The sequence below is a fragment of the Macaca thibetana genome, chromosome 10 (genome assembly GCF_024542745.1).
Source record: "Macaca thibetana thibetana isolate TM-01 chromosome 10, ASM2454274v1, whole genome shotgun sequence".
Classification (NCBI taxonomy): domain Eukaryota; kingdom Metazoa; phylum Chordata; class Mammalia; order Primates; family Cercopithecidae; genus Macaca; species Macaca thibetana.
The window spans coordinates 92,469,258-92,490,897 of NC_065587.1; the positions used below are offsets into that span (position 1 = coordinate 92,469,258).

At 46.6% G+C, this 21,640-nt stretch overlaps 1 protein-coding gene across 2 annotated transcripts in view; it reads left to right on the forward strand.

The window, feature by feature from the left end:
• The first annotated feature begins 703 nt into the window (after window positions 1–703).
• Window positions 704–21,640, forward strand: part of LOC126929312 (putative cystatin-9-like protein CST9LP1) — a 419,803-nt gene continuing 398,866 nt past the window's right edge. The window contains exons 1-3 of one of the 2 annotated variants that reach the window (XR_007717135.1): window positions 704–1,013; window positions 2,606–2,719; window positions 3,665–3,859. Coding sequence is in view for 1 of the 2 variants with exons in the window: in XM_050745519.1 (XP_050601476.1) it covers window positions 774–1,013; window positions 2,606–2,719; window positions 3,665–3,754 (444 nt within the window). In the remaining variant the exon portion in view is untranslated. Of the gene's footprint in view, window positions 1,014–2,605; window positions 2,720–3,664; window positions 3,974–21,640 lie in introns of those variants that run through there. The other variant, XM_050745519.1, reaches the window with a different exon arrangement.

A 21,640-nucleotide genomic window follows, 5' to 3' on the forward strand; every position in this document is an offset into this window, starting at 1 on the left:
CTTCCAGCAGTGTCGGGTTCCTAGGACCATCCCCCAACTTTGCCAAACTTGTATCTCTAGTGGCTGAATCCAGCTGCAAGCACCTGTACTAATCTTTCCCAAGTTCTTTGTCGGGAGGTTGCTCTGCCAGTGCAGCAGGTCCTAAGCTTTAAAGCAGCCATGAAGGATGCCCAAGAGCAGTCTTCACTGTCAGCCCCAGAGCCCTAGAGCATCAGGTTGCTGATACTCAGCCGGGTGCTGTGGAGCCTTCCTATGAGTCCCCGTGCAGCCATGCCTTCTGTTCACTCACAACGTTTTTGCTCCCGGCAGCTCCTCCTTTTAGTCCTTGACGCTTCTGGTTTTGTTTCCCCACCCCACTGGCATGTCCAGGGATCACCTTCCACTCACACCCCTTGCCCTTCTGTTCTTATTTCAGGATCTGACCCTGGGACACCCAAGGAAGTGGGTGCTCTCCTCTAGCCCACTGAGGCACTAGGGAGCAGTGGTAGCTGGACCTCATGCCCTGCTCTTGCCCCCTGGGGTCCCTGATCTTTCTAACCCGCTCCCGTTGTTGCTGTTACTTCTCCCTGGACAAGAGATGATTGAAACAGCTTCGTCTGGAGGAGGTGAAGCCGCATTGGGGAGGGACAGATTGTAATGCCAGAGATGAGGCCTGGAGGGAGGAGTTTCCGCCTGAGCTCAAGAGTTTAAGGGCCAGAACTGTGTGCAGTAGGTTCCTGCGGGAGTCCAGGCTGGAAGGGCTGGAGGCAGCGGTGCTTGCTGGGCCCTGCGCCATGTCGAGTCTCCCGCAGAGCAGGGCTCTGTCCTGGGTGCCACTGCTGCTTCTCTTCAGCTTCCAGTTCCTGGTTACCTATGCTTGGCGTTTCCAAGAGGAAGAGGAGTGGAATGACCAAAAACAAATTGCTGTGTATCTCCCTCCCACCCTGGAGTTTGCCGTGTACACATACAACCAGCAGAGCAAGGACTGGTATGCCTACAAGCTGGTGCGGGTCCTGGATTCCTGGAAGGAGCAGGTTGGTGACCACGTCGTCTTCTTCCCTAGTGTCCAGCACAGGCTGCTGAGTGATGGGCAGGGGTGGGAGCGTGTGGGGCAGGGCTTAACCAGGACTCTTGGTTCACCATTTGTAGTCTAAACTTGTGTAAAATACAACCTCAGAAATTTGCTTTTTGTCTTTATGAAAGATATATATTATAATTTTTTGAGTCTAGATCTACTCAATACTAGATATATTATTCATCCTCCATGATTTTTATGGCATCAGTTAACTAAAGAATGACCTCAAAATAAGGAAAACTGAGCAAATGATGCATCAGGTGAGGAAATGGGTCACACACAAAAATGTCCATAGACAGAAACTGAGAAACATTTCAAAGAAATTTAAAAAGAGATAGTTAGGAAAAGAGATAATCAGAGTAAAAGAAAGGGAAGACAGAGACAGAGACAGATAGGCAGAAAGAAACAGAAAGAGAGACAGAGAGACAAAGAGAGCTGATAATTCAGAAGTAAAAAAGAAGCACCATCAGCCCCGGGAGGCCGCGGTGAGGTCAATTCTCTGATTTCCACCTGCTCTGGGCTCCTTGCTGCATCCACACTTAATGAGTTGAATATTGTGTTACACTCTTTCTCAGTCCATGGTCCTGAATCCTAAAATGTTCTCCTTTTAATGGGATCACTAAATGATTCAGGAATGTGTAGTTCATCCGGGCTGCAGGCATGAACAAATAAAATGCCCTCCTAGTGGAGAACTTCTGGTTTAGAGGGAGAAGGAGCATTGCTCTTCCTTTGTCAGCACCAAGAGCCTGAAAGAAGGGCAGGGGGACTCCAGTGCTGCACACAGCTTAAGCTCTGGGAAGACTCTGTGCAAGGCCCTGGCTGGTTCCCTGCCCCCGGCCCTCTGGTGTGGAGCCTTCCACGTGGCTGCCCGGATGTGGCAATCCCAGAGTCAGTTGAGTGGCTGAGAGGAATGCATGGACGGGGAGGGAGTCTATGTCGTGGAATGAAATGGAGTGGGAAGGAGAGCAAGGAGAACTTCAGAGTGCACTTTGCAATAGGGCAGATGGTGTTTCTGAAAGCCATTGTCCCCAGGGTGTGTGCCTGTGTGTAGTGGGAGCGCTGGGCGGCATTCTTGCATTCCTCTTGCTGGAGGTCAGGTGGTAGGTTGGACAACACACTCTAGATGAGGCTCCCTCTGCCGCAGGGCTGAGGTTACCTTGAAAACTCATGGAGAGCTAACACCTTCCCGAGCGTGCAGCACGTGTCCTCTGAAAATGCAGCTGCAGGCTCACATGCCTGCTGGGAGTGAAGCCGGGTCTCATTATGGGAGACAAGGAGGTGAAGCTGGACATAGAGGATGCATTAATAGGGTTTGACAGCCTGTGTCTGTCCCAGGACCCACCACACATATTGGCTGTTTGCTCTTAACTCCTCAGTCTAGAGAAGGTCTCCGGGGTTTTACCTCCAGTGAGCTGATGCCAGGCCCATGCGCGAGCTCCCTAATAGAGGGGAGTGTCGCAGCCTCTTCCTACAAGGTCACATCTTCACAAGGAGTTACCTATGAGCAACTCAAAGAGTCTGTCCACTTTAATCTTTTTTTTAATTCAACAGGGTTACGATAAGATGACATTCTCCATGAATCTGCAACTGGGCCGAACCATGTGTGGGAAGTTTGAAGACGACATTGACAACTGCCCTTTTCAAGAGAGCCCAGAGCTGAACAATGTAAGATAAGATACCAGCTTCCCTCCTGGACACAGCTGTGGATGCCACATGGGGTGTGGTGTGGGCACGGGCGCAACTGACAAAGAGACATAGAGGAGTGAGCCCGCAGCAGCCTCTACCAGGTTGCTCTGCTCGTGCCTTAGTGGGAAGCATAGAGGGGCAGGCAGCCAGGGGTCTACTTGCAGGCTCCTGGCCAACTGGAGTTTCCTGACTCTGCCATGTCATGCCACTGCAGCTGCCTGCACCCAGGGCACATGGCTTTCAGACTGCTCTTGCCCCCTGGGTCCTAGTCTCCTAGCCCTGAGTAGAGGCTGTCCCCTCTCCGGTCTTCTTCCCCAGCCTTCCTCTGCTTTTTGAAGAAAGAGCCTGGTGGGGATCCAACGTCACCTCTCTCTGAGTGCGCGGTTCTCAGGGCCCCCCTCCCCTGACCCAGAGTCTGAGGCAGGCGGAGGCTGAGGAGGGGCCTTACTGCCCTCTTTCCCTGGTCCTGTCCTGGCTCCTGCTGAGCTGCAGTGCCTGCCCTGGGGACAAGGACATAATGAACCCTGACACTGTGCACGACACATCTAGCATTACTCCATCCCCTTATCAGAGGATTAGGTAATAGGTTAAGTAATTGTTTAAATCTGAGAGCAGCTCCCTCTGGAATGGAGGGTGCCATGCTGTTCTTGGAGGGTGAAAGACACTGGACAGCCTGGGTTTCCCTGGAGGCTGCTGGCTGGGGAGGAGGGTGCTAATGTAGGTGTTCCTTGTCAGGAGGGAGCCACAGATCACCCTGAAAGTCTGGAACAGCCCAGAACTCAGGCTGGAGGGCCATACTTGGGGGCCAGAGCCCAGCCCTGGGAATGGGCAAGATTGAGATGGAACCTGTGTTGATAGCAGAAGCCACAAGCTTCTGCGTCCCAAGCCCCCACCCACTGTCCCTTCCTGTGCTTGCTCCCTCAGACCCGCACCTGCTTCTTCACCATCGGAATAGAGCCCTGGAGGACACGGTTTGACCTCTGGAACAAGACATGCTCAGGCGGGCATTCCTGAGTGGGTCCTAGCCAAGGGCCTGGTCACATGCTGTCCTCTCCTTTCCAGCACGTCGGCAGTTCCTCAGCATGGCCCTTCAGTGCCTGAGCAGCTCTGTGCTTGTGCGTTCTTACTTTCCATGTGTTAGGAGTTCATGCTGAGGTATTTTAGAAATTCTTCATTGTCTAAGTTCATCATGTGGTATACAACTTAACAATTAGCATTTTAAGAAGCTTTGTGTGCCGTGATTCTGGAGGGAGGGGCCTGGGCAGTTGATGGAGTTATTCTCAGCAAGGCAGCCTCCTGGGCTCTCAGGGGTAAGTTTTTCTTCCCTGTTGGGCCTCCTGAGCCGCTTCCAGAGGCACAGCTAAGGTGCATCTGAGCTGCCTTCTCAGGGCCCTTTGCAGGCTGCAGAGGTGCAGTGAGGGTGGCCTCCCGGGGCACCGGATGTGCACATGGAGCAGGACAGGGACTCAGGATCCCACACAGCACATGTGACATCAGCACTAATGCTCAGGGTCCATGTATACCTAGTGTGTTAGCTGAGAATAGCCAGCAGCTATGGACACCCTGTCCACATCTCCCAGACCAGGCTTCAGCATGTATTTTCTGCAAAGATTTAAGGAGTAACTATTTTGATCTTTGTAGGCTTATAGTCATTTTCTCAGCCACCCACCTCTGCCTTTGTATGTTGAAAGCAGCCATAGGCAATGCAAAAACAAATAAGAGCAGTTGTGTTCCAACAAGACTTTGTTTACACATGGAGACAAGCAGACTGGGCTGCTTTTGGTCCTCGGGCCATGGCTGCCAACTCCTAAGGTCAAGTCTGAGAGTCACACTCCATCTTCAGGAGGGAAGCAGGTGAATGTCCCAGTCTCCCAGACTCCAGGCCCCCGATTCAGAGGTGTGCCACATGGTTCTCAGAGCTCCCCAGCAGGATGAACGCCTCCGGCCCCAGAGTAACCCATTGAGAACAAACACCTTGTGTTTCCCCTTCTCCATCTCCCTTTCTCACTTGTGCCTCCTGGGATCAGCTCCAGATAAACCACCTGCACCTACCAGTCTGCGTTTCAGAGTCCGCCTGGGGAGACCCAACACAAGACCTGTGGTGCATTTGGACCATCATCTTGGCACGTGGCCTCCATAGAGATGCTGGCAGGGTGGCCCCTAGACTGTGGGTGTTCAGGCAAAGCAGAGGGGAGAGCCAGGCTCGGAGACCGCCCTGCGGTCTGTCAGCACTGAGGTGGGCACAGCTGCTGCACTTTGTCCCATTTGGTGGGTGGGTCTCTAGGACCCACACAGCCCTGCCCTGCCTTGCTCCAGACTTGAACAGATTTTCCTTTGAGACTCTCCCACCACCTCTCCTGTCTGCTCCCACCCTTGGTCCTTCTCCTGACCCTGACTCCATCAGCAGAAGGAAGCTCAGAAGAGGCGCTTTATCCACCGTGTTTCCAACAAGTGTCCTCCAAACAATCCACCCCACTCATTCCATTTAAGAACCAATTCTGAGGCAGCTCCCAGGACAGGGTCTCATGGGGAGTGAGCCCCCTGAGGTGAGGGGGGGGGGGTCCCGCCTCAGGACCCTCTGGGAGCACAGCCGTCCCTCATGGAGCAAGGGGAGAGGAGCCCACTCCAAGGCACTGGCCCCTGGGAGGATGCACTAATTCCTGCCTGACTCAGACTACACATATGGGTCTTTAACAGTTTTCTGCATCCCCAAGAAATGGACATCCACAATTTCTGGGACATATGTTGATTTTTATTGGTTTTCCACACTCTATATCATGCACGACATGACTCGGGTGCACAGGCCTAATTATAGGACAGGTCTCACATTGCGGGCCCTGTTCCTTTGGAAAGAACTCTCCTAGTTTGCCTTGCCTGTCTGCACTTGCTCCTGGAGATAGCTATACTTTTCTTCCTTCAGGAATCTGTGCAGTGAAGAATCAGGAAATTGGGTTCATAGATGTTGAGTGTAGTCATGAGGTGGGCCCCTGAGCAAATTTTGTGCCAGAGGCTGAGACCAGAGACATGCTGGGAACATCTGGTCAGTAGCATCCCTGGACCCCAACCCCAGGAAGGAAAAGGGGCACAGATTGTAGTTTAGTGTCACTAGCTTCCTCCTTCCCCAGAAATGTGAATTCTCATTTAACCCTGCACCCCTCAGCTCCTAATCTCTCATCTGCTGTCCCTGAGTCATTATATAAAGATGGCAACCTCTGCTTGGCTGTCCTCAAATGGTTACAGCTGAAATCACAAGCGGCAGTAGAATAAAACACTAAGTATAAATTAGTTCCAAAATGTGCTGCATATACACTGCTTTATTCTGCATTGTGGCCACTTTCCCATCTGCTGGGGGACATCTGGACACTTTTCATTTTTCCCAGGGGGTCAGGGCTGGGACACAGCCCTGGGGAGATTGACCGTAATAATGAACACAAAGTGACAGGAAAATGTGAGGAGGTTTTTGCAGACTCCCCAAAACTCTCTCCTTGAGACAGAGGAAGGGAAGATGGGGTGGAGCCTGGGGAGGGAACTGCCAGGATACATACACAAGGAAACATCCCAGCTGTCAGTCCTGGCCCTGTATGTAGTCTCAGGACAACTCCCACTCACTCCAAATCTCCACTTCAGGTCCCAAGACCCAGAGTCCCTCATGTCCATATACCTCCTGTGAGTTGGAGTTCTGGTTCTTCCCTGGCCCCTGCTGAGCCCAGGAAAGGAACTGTCCTCTTCTGTTTGTGCTGCTATTACAGAATAACACAGACTGGGTAATTTACAGGAAACAGACACTTATTTTTCACAGCTCTAGAGGCTGGGAAGCCCAGGACCAAGGTGCCAGCATCTTGTGAGGGCCTCCCTGCTGTGTCCTCATGTGGCAGAAAGTGGAAGGGCAAGCTACACTGCATGAAGCCCTTTTATATATGTCTGTGTCCATCCTGGTGTGCCCAAGGCTAACATAGCCTTGGTAGAGAAGGAGACAATTTAGAGTTGTCTCAGGATACCCTGTGTCCACACACTCCACTTCCTTTCACGCTCACACAAAAATGTTGCTGTTAGTCAATAAACTCAAACATTCCGCGAGTCAGTGGAACTGTCTTCATCTTAATTCTTCACCCTGACTCTGACTCAATGGGTCAACAGAGGCCAGATGGTTTTGAAGAGCTAAACCTGAACCTATGCATGGATCACACTAACAAAACTGACCTTAGATGTGGGCAGTAGGGTTTGGTTGGCCCCAAGACAACAGGTGTTATGAGTCTGATGGAAACAAGCAGCCCAGGACATGTGAAGACCCAGGTCCCTCCAATGTTCAATCACACTGTCAGGGCTCAGCAAAAAACACCTTCCTCCATGGGCTGCTCAGGCGACTATGTAGAGCTGGCCAGCTCAGGCCAAGAAGCAAGGGAGACCAAGTGCCCCAGAAGGACAGGTTGCATACCCACAGAGCTTGGGGATGAAGGCAGTGGTAGATGAGAGACATGTGTTCTCAGGTGCTGGAGTTAGCAGCATAGGGATCCCCTTCCTGAGGCGGGGAAATAATGGAACAAGAACTGCTCTCACAGTGTCCCCACAATGCTGCCAGCACACAGAAAGAAGGGGGCCCAGGGTCGGGTGGGGCTATAAAGAACGCCACTTCACCTGCCCCCCACCCAAGAGCTCAGCTGCTGGCAGATATTAGAGGACAGAAAACCGAACACCACATGTTCTCACTCATAGGTGGGAATTGAACAATGAGAACACTTGGACACAGGGTGAGGAACATCATACACCTGGGCCTATTGTGGGGTGGGGAATAGGGGAGGGATAGCATTAGGAGAAATACCTAGTGTAAATGATGAGTTAATGGGTGCAGCAAACCAACATGGCATGTGTATACATATGTAACAAACCTGCACATTGTGTACATGTACCCTAGAACTTAAAGTATAATAATAATAATAATAATAAGAAGAAGAAGAAGAAGAAGAAGAAGAAGAAGAAGAAGAAAATTCTAAATATCTGAGAAATAATCTAACAGAAATAGGGCAGCCAACCTGGGAGTCTCCACTCCTACATGTGTTGTTTCTCTTGTGCGTCAGATTATAAAAGCTAAAAGTGGACTCCAGCCTCTGTGATTATTCTGTTTTGCTTTCTAAAGGAACAGCCGTTCAGTGGTTATTTGCGTTATCCATTGTGTCTCTTTAGCATGTGACTTTAGGGTTAGGGTGCTGTTTTACAGGGTGAACTGCGATCTTCCCCTTTTCTCACTGAGGTGCTGTTAACTTACAGTTGGGAGCCAGGACCTGGGCAGTGCAGAGGACCAGCATACTATGCCCCCACAGACCTCCTGGATTGCTTATTCATATCTGGGAAGAGTTAAGTGCTGTCCTGGATCTCTGATATATGGGCTGCTTTGAGGATTTGTCAAAAGCAAACTTTCAAAGCTTCTGTTTCTTTACAACCACCAGCTTAATTACTTATGGGATGTAGATGGTCATGGGGGCAGTAAAGAGTTCATTCAGGAAAAGAGTGGAGAAGGTGTACAGCGGCAAATGGAATAAATTATGTATGAGCCAGTTGCTGTTTCCTAGGAGAAACCCTTAACATCTTAGAGACTGAAAGCAGTAAACTGTTTCTGTCACACTCTGGAGCCGCAGACGTGCTGGGGCTTAGCAGACCTGGTCTGGCTTGCCTTGTGTCTTCATCTTGGGGCCCATCAGAAGGGGCTGTGCCTGCCTGGGTCAGTTTCATGAAGGTGTGGTGGGGAGCAGGAAGACCCACCTCTAATATCTGCAGGGTTAAGGTCTCTGTCCTTGTCACATCTGTTAACATCCTGTAGACCCAAGCAAGACCCATGACCATGCACACAGACAATTGGGGTTTATGCTGCGTTTTCTGGAGAGAGCTGCTACTAGCCATGTGGCATGTATGTATAGTTTTGTTCCAGTAGGGGAAACAGCTGTCCATCAATCCTGGCACACACCCCTGAATCTAGGAAAACCCTCTTCTCTGTGCTGTGACATGGCACACGCTTCCAGGAAGCCTATGGCTTTTATGCTGGCAGTGGCTGTCTGAACTTTTGCTAACAAGGCTGACTTTTTTCAGTCTCCTCAGTTCCACCTGGGGTGTCTGGAAAGGATTCCTAGAAGGAATCCTCCATATGAGGAAAACTCCTTTCCGAAGGCCCGTGTTTATTTTTTATAAAAACAGACTGATCAAAGGGTATGGCCTGGTAGAGCCTTTTTTGGACTATACTTTTTATATATTAATTGCTGAGTTCTTCCTAATAGAGAATTTACTTCTACTCCCATCCATTGTGGTTCACGTGGTATCGGAATCATAGCCAAATAATTGTGAAGGTGTGCATGTGCAGGATGGAGTTTTATGATGAAAACTCAAGAGGAAATAGAAGAAGGGGGCTGGGAAATAGCAGTGATCCCCCTGCACTGCGAAGGAAGGTGCAGGTAGGATGAGATGGGGAACGTGGCCATCTCTTGTGAGGTGATACCATCTGGGGGAAGTGGAGGGTGCTTCTTCCTCAGCCTCTGTCCCTGCATCCTCTCCAGTGCCACAGTCCCTTCTGCCTCACACCCTGTCTCTGCTCTAAGGAACAGTACAGAATGTGGGTGCTAGTGAAACATGTTCTTAGTAACCAGTCAGCCTGAAGCTTCATCACGCAATGGCTTGGTCATTTCCCCGACACATGTATGCTAGGCTGAGAAGTTAGGAGGTGTTTCCATGACTTCCCAAATAGCGGACAACACAGGCCTGTGTGTGTCAGGTGATCCTCACTCAGAACTTTGCTGCATTTTGAATTTTTATTTTTTGTACCTTTTACTTCGTAGTGATTTCAAACTTACAAAAAGTAGGAAGAGTGATATAAAGAGCTCCTGTATACACTCAAATTCTCCCACTCTTAACATTTTGTCTCATGCTATTTCCCTCTCTTTCTATATGTGTACAAACTATTATAGGTTTTTCTGAGTCATTTGAGTGCAAATTGCAGAGATGACCTCTTTTATCCTCAGATACTTTCACGTGTGTGTCCTAAGGACATGGACATTCTCTAACACAACCTCAGTGCAATGAGCAAAATCATGACGCCAGTGTGGATACATCCTTTTGTCTAGTCTGTTGTTCAGACAGTTTATCAATGGTGTCTATTTGCCAAGCTTCCTTAGTCTCCTTTAATCTGGAAAAGCTCTTCATTCTTTCTTGTCTTTGTTATCCTGTCATTTTTGAAGATAACTGGCTATTCTGTAGAATGTTTTCTGTTGGGGTCATCAATGGATTCGATTCAGGTTATGCATTTTTTCAGATGAAAATTATAGAAGTGATACTGTGTCCCTCAGTTCATCATTCCAGGAGGCCACGATACCATCGTCCAATTGCTGATAGATGTTAACATTAATCTCTAGATTTAGATAGCATCTTCCAGGTTTCTCCACTCTAAAGTTACATTTTTGTTTGTGTAATTAATAAGTATTTCACAGAGCAATACTTAGAAAATAGGTTTATGTTTTACTTCTTATTAAACTTTTACTTTCTACCATTAGCATATAATGATAATTCTTTCCTGAATAGATTATTATGATTACTGTGACTATCTTTTTTTCTAACTTCATCATTTCTTCTGTATTTATTAATGGTGTTCATTCCACTGTAAGGAAAACTTTCTTTTCTCATCTGTCTATTTATCTATATACCTACCTACCTAGCTTCTCTCTCTCCATAGATGGAACGCGTGGTTTCTTATTTTATTCAGTAAGTTATAATCTGTTACCACTATTATTCCAATGTGTAGATTATCTCACAGTTGGCTACCAAGAACTCCTTTAAGCAGCTTCCTCTGTTCTCTTGACATGTTTCCATTATTATTAGAGCCTATCCTTACCTTCTTATGTATTAATAACAAGAAGTTCTAGATCTATTTTATACTTTCCTTCATCCAGCTCTAGAATCACTGACTGAAATCTGTGGTGAGTTCAGAAAGCAATCTCGAGTGGTGCCCGTGCTCATTCATTGCTACAGGGATGCCATGGTGCCTCTGTCAGTAGTTATTAACCTGGGGCAATTTTGCTTCCCAGGGCACATTAGTAATGTCTAGGACAATTTTGGTTGTTGCTACTTGGGAGGCTGTGCTACTGGCCTTCAGGGGGCAGAGGTCAGGGATTCTGATAAACATTGTGCACTCTTTCCCATAATAGCAGAGTAGAAGCTTTCAATGTGCCTCAAGCACTTGGAAATAGCGAAATAGTACATAGTGATCAGCTCTGTAAGTTTTACTCAAGAAGGAGAATGGGAATCCACTGGACTCCTGAAGGGCACCTCAGATGCTGGGGAGGAGAATGCAGGCAAATAGCCCCTATGATAATGTGTTCCTGATAAAAGTGAGTGATGTCCCAGAATGTGAGGGGGCAGAGTCTCCATCTGATGTACCTTTCCACTGGGGATTCCACGGAACCAGGCCAAGGGAGAGCACTTAGTTTCTCCCAGGCCCTGGAGCTAACTTGGGGAGATGCTTGGACACTCTGAGAGGGAAAGACACTGGAAAAAGCTGCTGGCATTTTCCCAGACCTAGGACAAAGAGCAGTATGCCGTTTTTAATCTGGGCTCATACAGTCAGTCATTCTTAGGTGACCCAGCAGCTTGCCCACAAGCTCATTTTAGTCTCGGACCAAATTAGAGTGCTTGTGCTAGAATGGGGTAGGGGCCTCCATAATTAGAATTGAGTAGTGACTGCGAAAAATGCCCTAGTAGTAGGTGTTGGAATTGTGCTCACCCTTGTTGCAAGTCTGGAGCAAGAGGAGGGCTGCTGCAGCCATGGTTTCTCCTGGGTGATATGACTTACAGCCAAGGTCATCTTGGTGCCTGGAACTGGTCTCTGTGTATCAATGCGGGATGCACCAGACTTCTTTCCTGAGATCATGGAGCAGCTGGATCCTCTCTGCCCCACACTCAGGCTGATCTCTAGGCATTCAGAGCACCTGCTCACTCAGATCAGCAGCCTGGGTAGCCCCACCCTTTCTATGTATAGACCGTAGTGCAGCAGGGCCTTCTGCACTCCATACCCAGGTAGATCTCCAGGCATTCAGAGCACCCATGTGCCTAAATCAGCAGCCTTTGGTGAGCTACCCTTCCTGTGCGGAGACAGTGGTGAAGCAGGGCCCTCTCTGCTCCATGCCCAGGCAGACCTCCAGACATGTAGAGCACTTGCTCACCTGCAATAACAGCCTGAGCTGGCCCAACCTTCCTGTGCAGAGATTGTGGTGTAACAGCACTTGCTGCACTCCATGCCCAGGCAGATATCCAGGCATCTGGAGCACCCACTCCCCTGGATTAGGAATTTAGGTGTTCTACCTCCTGCAGAGAACTGGAGTCCAAGGAGGTTTCTCACATTCATGCCTAGGCACATCTCTGGGTGCTCAATCGATGCCCACTGGAACTCTCACTCAGTGCTGGTTCTTGTACCTGCTATTGGAACACCTGTAGTTATGCCTGCCCATCTTGGTCCCCTCATCCAGAGATGGGCAGGGAGCTCACACCATGGTGCACTTCAGGATCAGCCCAATGCCAGAGGCAACAGAAAGCTTCTCCCAGTAAACAAGAATCAAGTATATACCCATCTGCATTAGCCACAGCCAACTCTTTCAGACAAGCACCATCTATTGGCCTGTAGACAAACTGCACAGCCCAATATAAAGCATGCTGACAAAAGTGCATAGGTTATAGAAGCAAAGCCAAAAACCCTATAGTCAAACCCCCTAGAGAGGGGTAGAAATGGAAAGAAAAACAATGATATGGAGAAAGATAGAAAAAAAAATTCTGTCTGCATGAAAATAATTACAAAAATCAGAACTGCCAATGCGTCCAAATGAGAAAAAAACAGCAAAAGAATCCTGGCACCATGAAAAATCTGAATGCTGTGACACCATCAAAGGATCACATTATCTCTCCAGCAATGGTTCCTAATCAGACAGATGAAGAATTCAAAGCATACATTTCAAGGAAGCTCAATGAGATCCAAGACAAGTTTGAAAATAAACAAAAACAAATTACTGAAGCAATCCAGGAGATGAAGAAAGAGATGCACATTTTAAAAAGAAATCAATCAGAGCTTGTGGAATTGATAAACTCCACTGAAGAAATTTCAAAATACAGTTGAAAGCTTTATTATTAGACGACACCAAACAAAACAAATCATTTCAGAGCTTAAAGATTGGTACTTTCAACTAACCCAGTCAGACAAAAAAAGTGAACAGTCTTTGAGAAATACGAGGTTATATAAAATGACCAAACCTCTGAATTGTTAGCATTTCTGAGAGAGAAGGAGAAAACGTAAACAACATGGAAAACATATTTGAGGTAATCCAAGAAAATTTCCCTAATCTCGCGAGTTTCATAGACATCCAGACACAAAAAATATAGAGAACACCTGCGAGATACTGTACAAAATGAACATCAAGGCCTATAGTCATCAGGCTTTTCAAGGTCAATTAAATAAAAAATCTTAAAAGCATCTAGAGAAAAATGTCAGATAATGTACAAAGGAAACCTCGTCAGGCTAACTGCAAAGTTCTCAGTGGAAACTGTACAAGTCAGAAGTGATGGGAGCCTATTTTCAGCATTTTTAAAGACAAGAAAATTCAACTAAGAATTTCATATCCTGTCAAACTAAGCTTTATAAGCAAAGAGAAATAAAATCTTTTTCAGACAAACCATCACTAAGGAAATTTGTTACCACTAGACCAGCCTTACATGAGATTCTTAAGGAAGGACTACACATGGAAACAAAAGAAAGATCCCTGCTACCATAAAAACAAACTTAAGTACATAGTCCACAGACCTTGTAAAGCAACTATGCAATAGAAACTACAAAGCAACCAGCTAGTAACTTCATGAGAGGATCAAAATTTCATTTATTTCTTAAATGACCATACATAGTCATAATTATAATTCTTCCCATTGTACAGATGAGTTAACTGAGTCTCCTAGAGATGACATCCCTAGCTCTCTCAGTAGGGCCTCCATCCACCAGTTTCCCCTTTACCAGTGAGACTTCATTCTCTCAGCTACTGGGAGTGTGGCCACTGATGGCTCACAGCTGAATGCCTCTGTGGGCATTGATCTGAGTCAAAGGAAGCTGCTTTGTCCAAGTTCATGCCCCTCCCGGAATTGCCTATTTTAAATAATAGGTCTATATGGGGGTACAAAATGTTGACTCTTGCCCAAATACCCTACCACTCTGAGACCATCCCCATTGCAGAGCTCTCCACGGGCCTGGCTGTGGCCTCTGGTGAGCTGCACCCCTACCTGACTTCTCCCTCTGCCCTGCCCCACGGCCCTGCCTCCTCAGCACATGCCTCAGTGAGCCTCTTGCCCAGGAATCTCCATCTGAGTCTGTTTCCAAGAACCCTAACCAAGAGATGGTAGAGTCAGGACCCACATCACAAACATCCTGCCTTTTAAAATGCAGTGGGTGTTAAGTCTGTGAATGTTTGGAGGATGGGGCAATTCTTGTCTAGGAGACTGGATGTCTCTCTTCTTAGGATTCGAGGAGTAGGATGTTCCAAATGTTTTCAGACCTGAAACCTATTTGGAAAAATGGTGTTTTTATCTGGAAGGTTACCTGTTCTTGAAAATCTCTTATTCAGCTGAGACTATTTTTCCCTCCTTACTCCTTAGTAAAATGAAAACCAAAGCTTAGTAAAATGAAAACCAAAGCTTCCAAAGTCCAATACTTGGAACCAATACTTCCAAGTATTGGACTTGTGAAGTATTTCACCTACCAAATTTCTTTTGATCCACCTAATGGGGAAGGCTAGGCAGGTAACACAAACCCCTTATAATTTCGAGGAAATATGTAGAAGGGAATTTGGGGACAATAAGCCAGGCCAAGTAATTTTCAGATAATTTTGGTCACATTGTACAATAAGCTTCATTTGCCACCCTGGCTCTGGGACTGGCACTTAGTGGTATGTCAGCTCCATTATTCCTAGAAGTATCCTGGCTGCAGATAGCAGGAGTCCTGAGAAACACTGGCTGCCTCTCCCATGATGACACTGATCATTTACCAAAGGCCATGGGGGTGGTGTTCACAGAGTTGGTGCAGCGTCCTCAGCAGGGGCCCAGGTGGTTTCCTTCCATCTTCTCCTTCATTCATTGGACTCTTGTTCTTGGGCACACGGCTCATAAGTGAAAGGTGGACACCATAGTTGGAGACATTCTGTCCCACACTACAGCCTGAAAGGTGAGGAGTAGGAGCAGGAGGAGGTCACAGGGGGTGAGAGGAGGATGTGGAGAGTGACAGAGAGAGAGAGAGAGAGAGAGTGTGTGTGTGTGTGTGTGTGTGTGTGTGTGTGTGTGTGTGTGTGTGAGACAGAGAGAGAGAGAGAGAGAGAGAGAGAGAGGATTCTTTCCAAGGCATCTGTCTTTTCTATTCAGTATAGGCTTCTTTTTTTTTTTTTTTTTTTTTTTTTAAATGACCTGGCTACCTTCTTAGATGTTATTGCCTGGACTTGGGTCCTATGCTCCCTGGGGTGAGGAAGGCTAGAAAGTTTATTACCCGATGCTTTCAGCCTTTGCACTCAGGGGCAGGCAGGAGAAAGGGAGTAGGGAATGGCTGGTGAGGTTTTCAGAACAAAGCTTCTTAATATGAGAGTCCACAAAGAGTTTGTAGAAACTCCATTGCACTCAAAAGGTTACAAGTGCGTTTGTGCAGGAGTGTGCATACGCATACATACACATCATTTCTACAACACTCATCTGATTCCTAATGGGATCGGTGACTGTTACCCCATTCTAATGTTGAAGTAAGGATGCTGAGATGTAAATGCAATGGCGTGAGTTTGCACTGAAATTAAATGCAGACTCACCTCTCGGCTTTAGACGTCGATTACTTTCAACTGAACTGGGCAACAGGTTACCTCCTCTTTACATTCAATGAAAGTAGAATACAGGAGAATGAAAGAGGATGAAATGGAGCACTCTAAAGCCGAGCCAGAGCCCACCTGCTAATCGCAGTCACTGAGTCCACAGCAGTGATGAGTTCTCTGGTGGTGAAGGCTTTGTAGGGAATGTGACCTAAGATACCCTCTCTTCCCCAGGAGCTAAAAATATAGCTGGCAGAGGATATAGCTGAAAACACTCAGTGCCATGAAAAACAAGGAAACACTTATTAAATACTAAGTGACTTTCATAACTCAGGGAGCATGTGAGAACAATTTTTTTCCCCTTGGGAAGGAGTTTCACTCTTTTTGCCCAGGCTACAGTGCAATGGCATGATCTTGGCTCACTGCAACCTCTGCCTCCCAGGTTGAAGTGATTCTCCTGCCTCAGCCTCCCAAGTAGCTGGGATTACAGGCACACACTACCAAGCCCAGCTAATTTTGTATTTTTAGTAGAGATGGGGTGTCATCATGTTGGCCAGGCTGGTCTTGAACTCTCGATCTCAAATGATCCACCCGCCTCGGCCTCCCAAAGTTCTGGGATTATAGGCATAAGCCACCACACCCAGCTGTGCGAACACCTTATGCTGAAAATAAACTGCCAATTAACTCATAGTTGATAAGCTGTTAGGCCTATGTGGGCATATCAACCACACCAATAGGTCATTCCGTCATAGTATTTGTTAGTTTTAAAAATAGAGACATAGGGAGGATCCAAGGGGAAATAACCTATAATCTCATCACCCAAACACTCCTAGCTGCACTAAAAAATAGGTAGAAAGAACACACACACATTTTTGTCATATTCAAATGGAAAAGAAAGATTCTAAATATAAAAAAGCAAAAGCCAAATTATCCATCTCCCTACCCACACTACCACCTCTCCTCCGTGATATCCAGTGTTAAGGAATACAAACGACTGCTTGCCTGCCTCCTTTCCTGTATTTCAGATGTTTATGTGTATGTAAATATGTGTCTGAATGTCTATATAGCCACTCATACACATGCGTGTTTACTTTTGTTTTTACAACAAGCTTTATATTAACACACCATATATACCTTTTAATAAAATAATATATTCAAGATATATTAAAATTATTTCAAGTTTAACACATAGGAATTGCTTTCTAATTCTTTTGTTTGTTTGTTTGTTTGTTTTTGAGATGGAGTCTCGCTCTGTTGCCCAGGCTGGAGTGCAGTGACGCCATCTCGGCTCACTGCAAGCTCCGTCTCCTGGGTTCACGCCATTCTTCTACCTCAGCCTCTGGAGTAGCTGGGACTATAGGCACACGCCACCACGCCTGGCTAATGTTTTTTTTTTTTTTTTTTGGATTTTTTAGTAGAGATGGGGTTTCACCGTGTTAGCCAGGATGGTCTCGATCTCCTGACCTCGTGATCCGCCTGCCTCGGCCTCCCAAAGTGCGGGGATTACAGGCGTGAGCCACCTCGCCCATCTTGTTGCTAATTCTTAACAGCTCTTCTATCATGTGTGTGCTCTATAATTTATTTGAGCAGTCTCCAGTGATGACATCATTTTGATCGTGTTAAAGTTTGTGCTATTACCAGGACATTGCCATGGTCATCCTCAGGTTTCACTGAGTGTTGGTGACACTAATAATGATGTATTGATAGATTCTTAACAGTGATTGGTGTAGGGGGTGTCCCTGTGATCCAGACCTGGCCGATGAGGCATGAGGAGTGAGCTAAAGAGTGCATAGGAGGAGCTTACTCACATTCAGGAAGAACAGGTGGAACAGAGGCTTTTCCCTGGGATCTTTCTGCCTCTGGATGTTGGTGTTGATGATGTGATGTCTGGAGCTGTGGCAACCACCTTGCTACCAGCTTGAGGCTGAAGCATCATGAACAGAAAGGTAAAGATGAGAGAATCCCAGGGAAGCAGAGCTAGATGCTGGGAATTCTGTTCCTAAAGCTTGTCTCACCCAGGGGCTTCTCATTATGAAAGGTAGAGTATTCCCTTTGCATTCAAGCCATTTTTAATTGGAGCCTTTCTTTACATGCAGCGGAAAGCCTCTTGCCAGGTCCCGATGCCTGTGCAGGTTTCTTCTGCATGAGTTTCTCCTTCCCTTGCTTCTTCTCCATGCCTCCTCCTATTTTTGTGGCTGGTGGATTTGCCTCCTTCCCATTTCCTCTTGGCCCATCCACTCTTAGAAAAATATTAGTGTCTTCTCATAAAAATCCAGAAGGTCTTCAATGATGCTAATGACATTTAAGTACAGGGCTTTTCAAAACCCCCACAAAAGGCTCCAAGTGGGCCTGAGCAACAGGTCTACTTGGCTGGATGTTTTGTACAATAAAAAGTATGTGGTATTTTCATTGTAGTCAGTTAAGAACATTGGCTTTTTCTACTCTGGCTTTCTTCTTCCCATTCACCACCCTCAGGATGGTGTAGGGTGAATCCAGGCATTTTGGTATCTGGCTAAGAGGAAGTTGAGTTGGGATGCATTTAACCTGGGGTGAAGGAAACACAATCCCGTGGTTCTCAGTCACTCCTGTGCATAGTCATGTTGCCTCAAACTGTCCTGGTGTATGGGTGGCCCCAGACAAGGCCCTACCACTCCCTCAGTTTTTACCTAAAGTAGCAAGGAGAGGTAGTACCTTGGTCAGAAAATGTCCCCAGCACCTCACATTGGAAGCCTGTGATTAGCAGAGAGGAAAAAAGGTTTGCAATGTGTGGAGCCAGAAGCCCATCTGTGGATAATTATTCCCAGCAGAAACATGGAAAATTTTAAGTGCGTGTTCTGGTTCTTTTTGACCCTAGTCAAAAAAGGAAATTTTACTCTATCGGAAATGTAGTCAGTAATATGGCATGTAAAATAATTAGTGCATCATGCAGTTGTTTTTATTTTTGATGGGAATTGAATGAGATAGAATTTCTCCATTTTTGACATTTGTAGGGCACAGATCTGTGTGGTAAAACTACCCGTAATAAGGATATATGTGTGTGAAGTGGCACAGAACTGATAGATGGGGCTGACCTCCCACTTCTTCTTATCCTGACCAAGTCTGAGAGCTCCACATAACAAAGATATAAAATTGTGACCAGCAGTAAGACAGCTTGAAGAAATACTTGCTTCAGGACAAACTCCTCCTGCACATTCAATGAGCTAATAGATATAGCACATAAGGACATTTTTAGACAATTCTGAACCTTAGCACAACAGTGACACTTTAAAAATGCTGCCTTTGCATGCATTGTCAACAGAAAACTTTGTTACGGTCTTCAATTTTAAGTCAATAAAATTTAGAGTTATTAAAATCGTAGAGCTTGCATATGAAAGGAAAATGAAAGAGGTTTTTCCAAAGTAGTCAACAATCAGAAAAATGTGCATGATATGACCAATTATGAGTTTTGAATCAAGATGTTATGCACTATCAATTTTATGAGTGATCAAACCTTTTAGTGGAAAAACTGGTTTATTCTTCTGCTATACTTTGACAAAATCCATTATAAATTAAATGTCTTATAACGAGGCAAATAGTGACGCATTAGTTGAGTATAAAAACATTGAACGAAATTATGAGTTTTGTCAGTAGCTAATTAATAAAAATATCATGTGAGTAAGTAAAAGTCATGTGGATTAAGAAGGGCAAATCTGCCCTTTCATCTGCAGAGTGGATGGATGGACTGATGTTAACAAAGCCAATGGCATCATGAGCAGGACAGACTGTTTCTCTCAAGCAGCAGCTTTGAAATGTCAAACAGCCTCTTCTTGGCTGACGACTGCTTTCTGACTCTGGGCAGGTGCCTGAGGCTGGGATTAGACAGAGCCCCTTCTCCCGGCCCAGCACCCAGCCCTGCAGCTGCTTCCTCCAGTCCAGCAGGCTATACCCCAAAGGATGCAGGGTGGAGCTCCCAGTACCCCCACTGCCAAATTAAATCCCTCTTAGCAAATCAAATGCATCACATTCGTCCCCCACTGTCCCATCTACATGCTCATGTCAGAGGTGTTTGAACCAGAGCAGCTCCATCTTGAGTAGGGGCTGGGTAAAATGAGGCTGAGACCTGCTGTGCTGCATTCCAAGACGATTAAGGCATTCTAAGTCACAGGATGAGATAGGAGGTCAACACAAGACTGCTTTCTGACTCAATGGAAGACCTTATTCTCTAGAGTCAGGGGCTGTCAGAAACTTCGCTTATCAGTAAGAAGAACATTCCGCTGCCTGGAGGATCTATATCCACCTTTCTACAGAAGCACAGAGCTACAGAGAAGGGCTTTGTGGACAGAACATTCCACATCTGGCTGGGCTTTATGGGTTCTAAGGATATAGGACCTAGGTCCACTTTGCAGGCCACGCTTGGCACTGGCTGCTTTACGCAGAGGCCTGTCATGCTCTGAGTCCATCAATATCACCTCAAAATCGTTTCCCCTGGTCCTATAACAACCTCTTTTCTTTTCTGAGTCATCCCAGGTTTCTTGGTATGAATTTTTTCCCTTATTGCAACAAGCCAATAGACCTGAGTCTGTTGACTACAGAATCGGTGTTGTTGACTGACTGCAAGAGGATCTGTGTTATTTTTCCAGATTTTGTGATGTTTGCAGTATTTTTCAGCATTTTTGTACATATAATTTCCATGATTTATTTTCTTTTCCTATATAAACATTAATTTTTGTGCTTAATTTTGTATTGCTAACATTGTGCTATTTTTTTTCACAGAGAGCCCCTATGATGTATGCTCCTCAGGCCCTGCAGCACCTTGGTCCTCCTGTCCTTGTTACGGCAAGTGTCCACCAGCCCAAGGAAAGACTGTGCTATCTTGTGCTTCCCAGGCCTCCGATGCACTCACCCCTCCTTCCAGAGCGATTTCTCTTTGCTGGATGAGGGGTTTCTAACCTCTTGATTTTCAGTCTTTTACCACCTATTTGTGACATTTTTGGTAAAGAAAGTCTTAAGAAAAGGCATAAAATTTCCAAAATGGGAATTGAGTGATATGGAATTTTGTAATTTTTGATATTTGTAGGCACAGATCGGTGTGGTGAAACCCTGTCTTACTCTCCTACAAAGACCTAGTGGCTTCAGGACACACTTCAGACAATTCATTTGGCTCTGAAGATATACCTGCTCACCCTCAGCATCCCTATCCACTTCTTCCCTCCTAAAGAGAAGACACACAGGGAGAAGGTGGGGGAAGCCCAGTATACAGCCCACACTTTACTCCCAACTTTCTCAAGGGAGAGAGAATTGTGTCTGAGAAGTGGCTTAGTTTACACAAAATCATCTCTTCATTGTGTGTCTTGATGGTGGTTGCTTGTGTCAAAGGAGATCTTCCATTCTGGTAGAAAATCATGAGCAACTCCCTGCAGGGATGTCCTCACCCCTAATCAAAGCTCTGAGCACCTCCTACTCTGCATGCAACCCCTCTCTCCCAACGGAAGCCTGAGTGACTACATCTGCCCACCCCCAAGAGGATGCGTACCAGACTCAAGTCATGGCCTCATGGGTGGTGCTTCACTTCCCAGATCCCAAAGACCTCTGTAAAATCAAGTCCAAACGGAGATGAAAGCTTTCCTCTCTGCCTGTCTCCTGGTGCAGGCCCGCAGAGGAGACCTCCCCCAGGGCAGGAACCACCAATTCGAGGGTGAGAGCACTACAGTGGCATGGGAGTAGGAGGTGGTTGGTGCAGCTGGCCTGGTACAAACCCCGAGACATTCTGACATGTGGATTGCACCAAGGACATTCTGTCCTCCAAAGGAACTTCATAGATCAGGAAAGAGCAGAACTGTTTCTGTGAAAGGAAAGAGAGAGGGATAATCAGGGTGGGTTGCATTTAAAGTGGGAGACGCCCAGACATGAGACATCAGAGTGGGAGCAAGGATGGATGGAGGTGAGACAGTGTGCCCCCACCTGCTCCTGCTGAGTCCCAGAGCACTGAACCAAACTGTGCAGTGATGACTCCATTCCCCCTCCCAGGTGGGGATGGAAGCCTCCAGGTCACCAGGTGGCATTGCCTCCATTT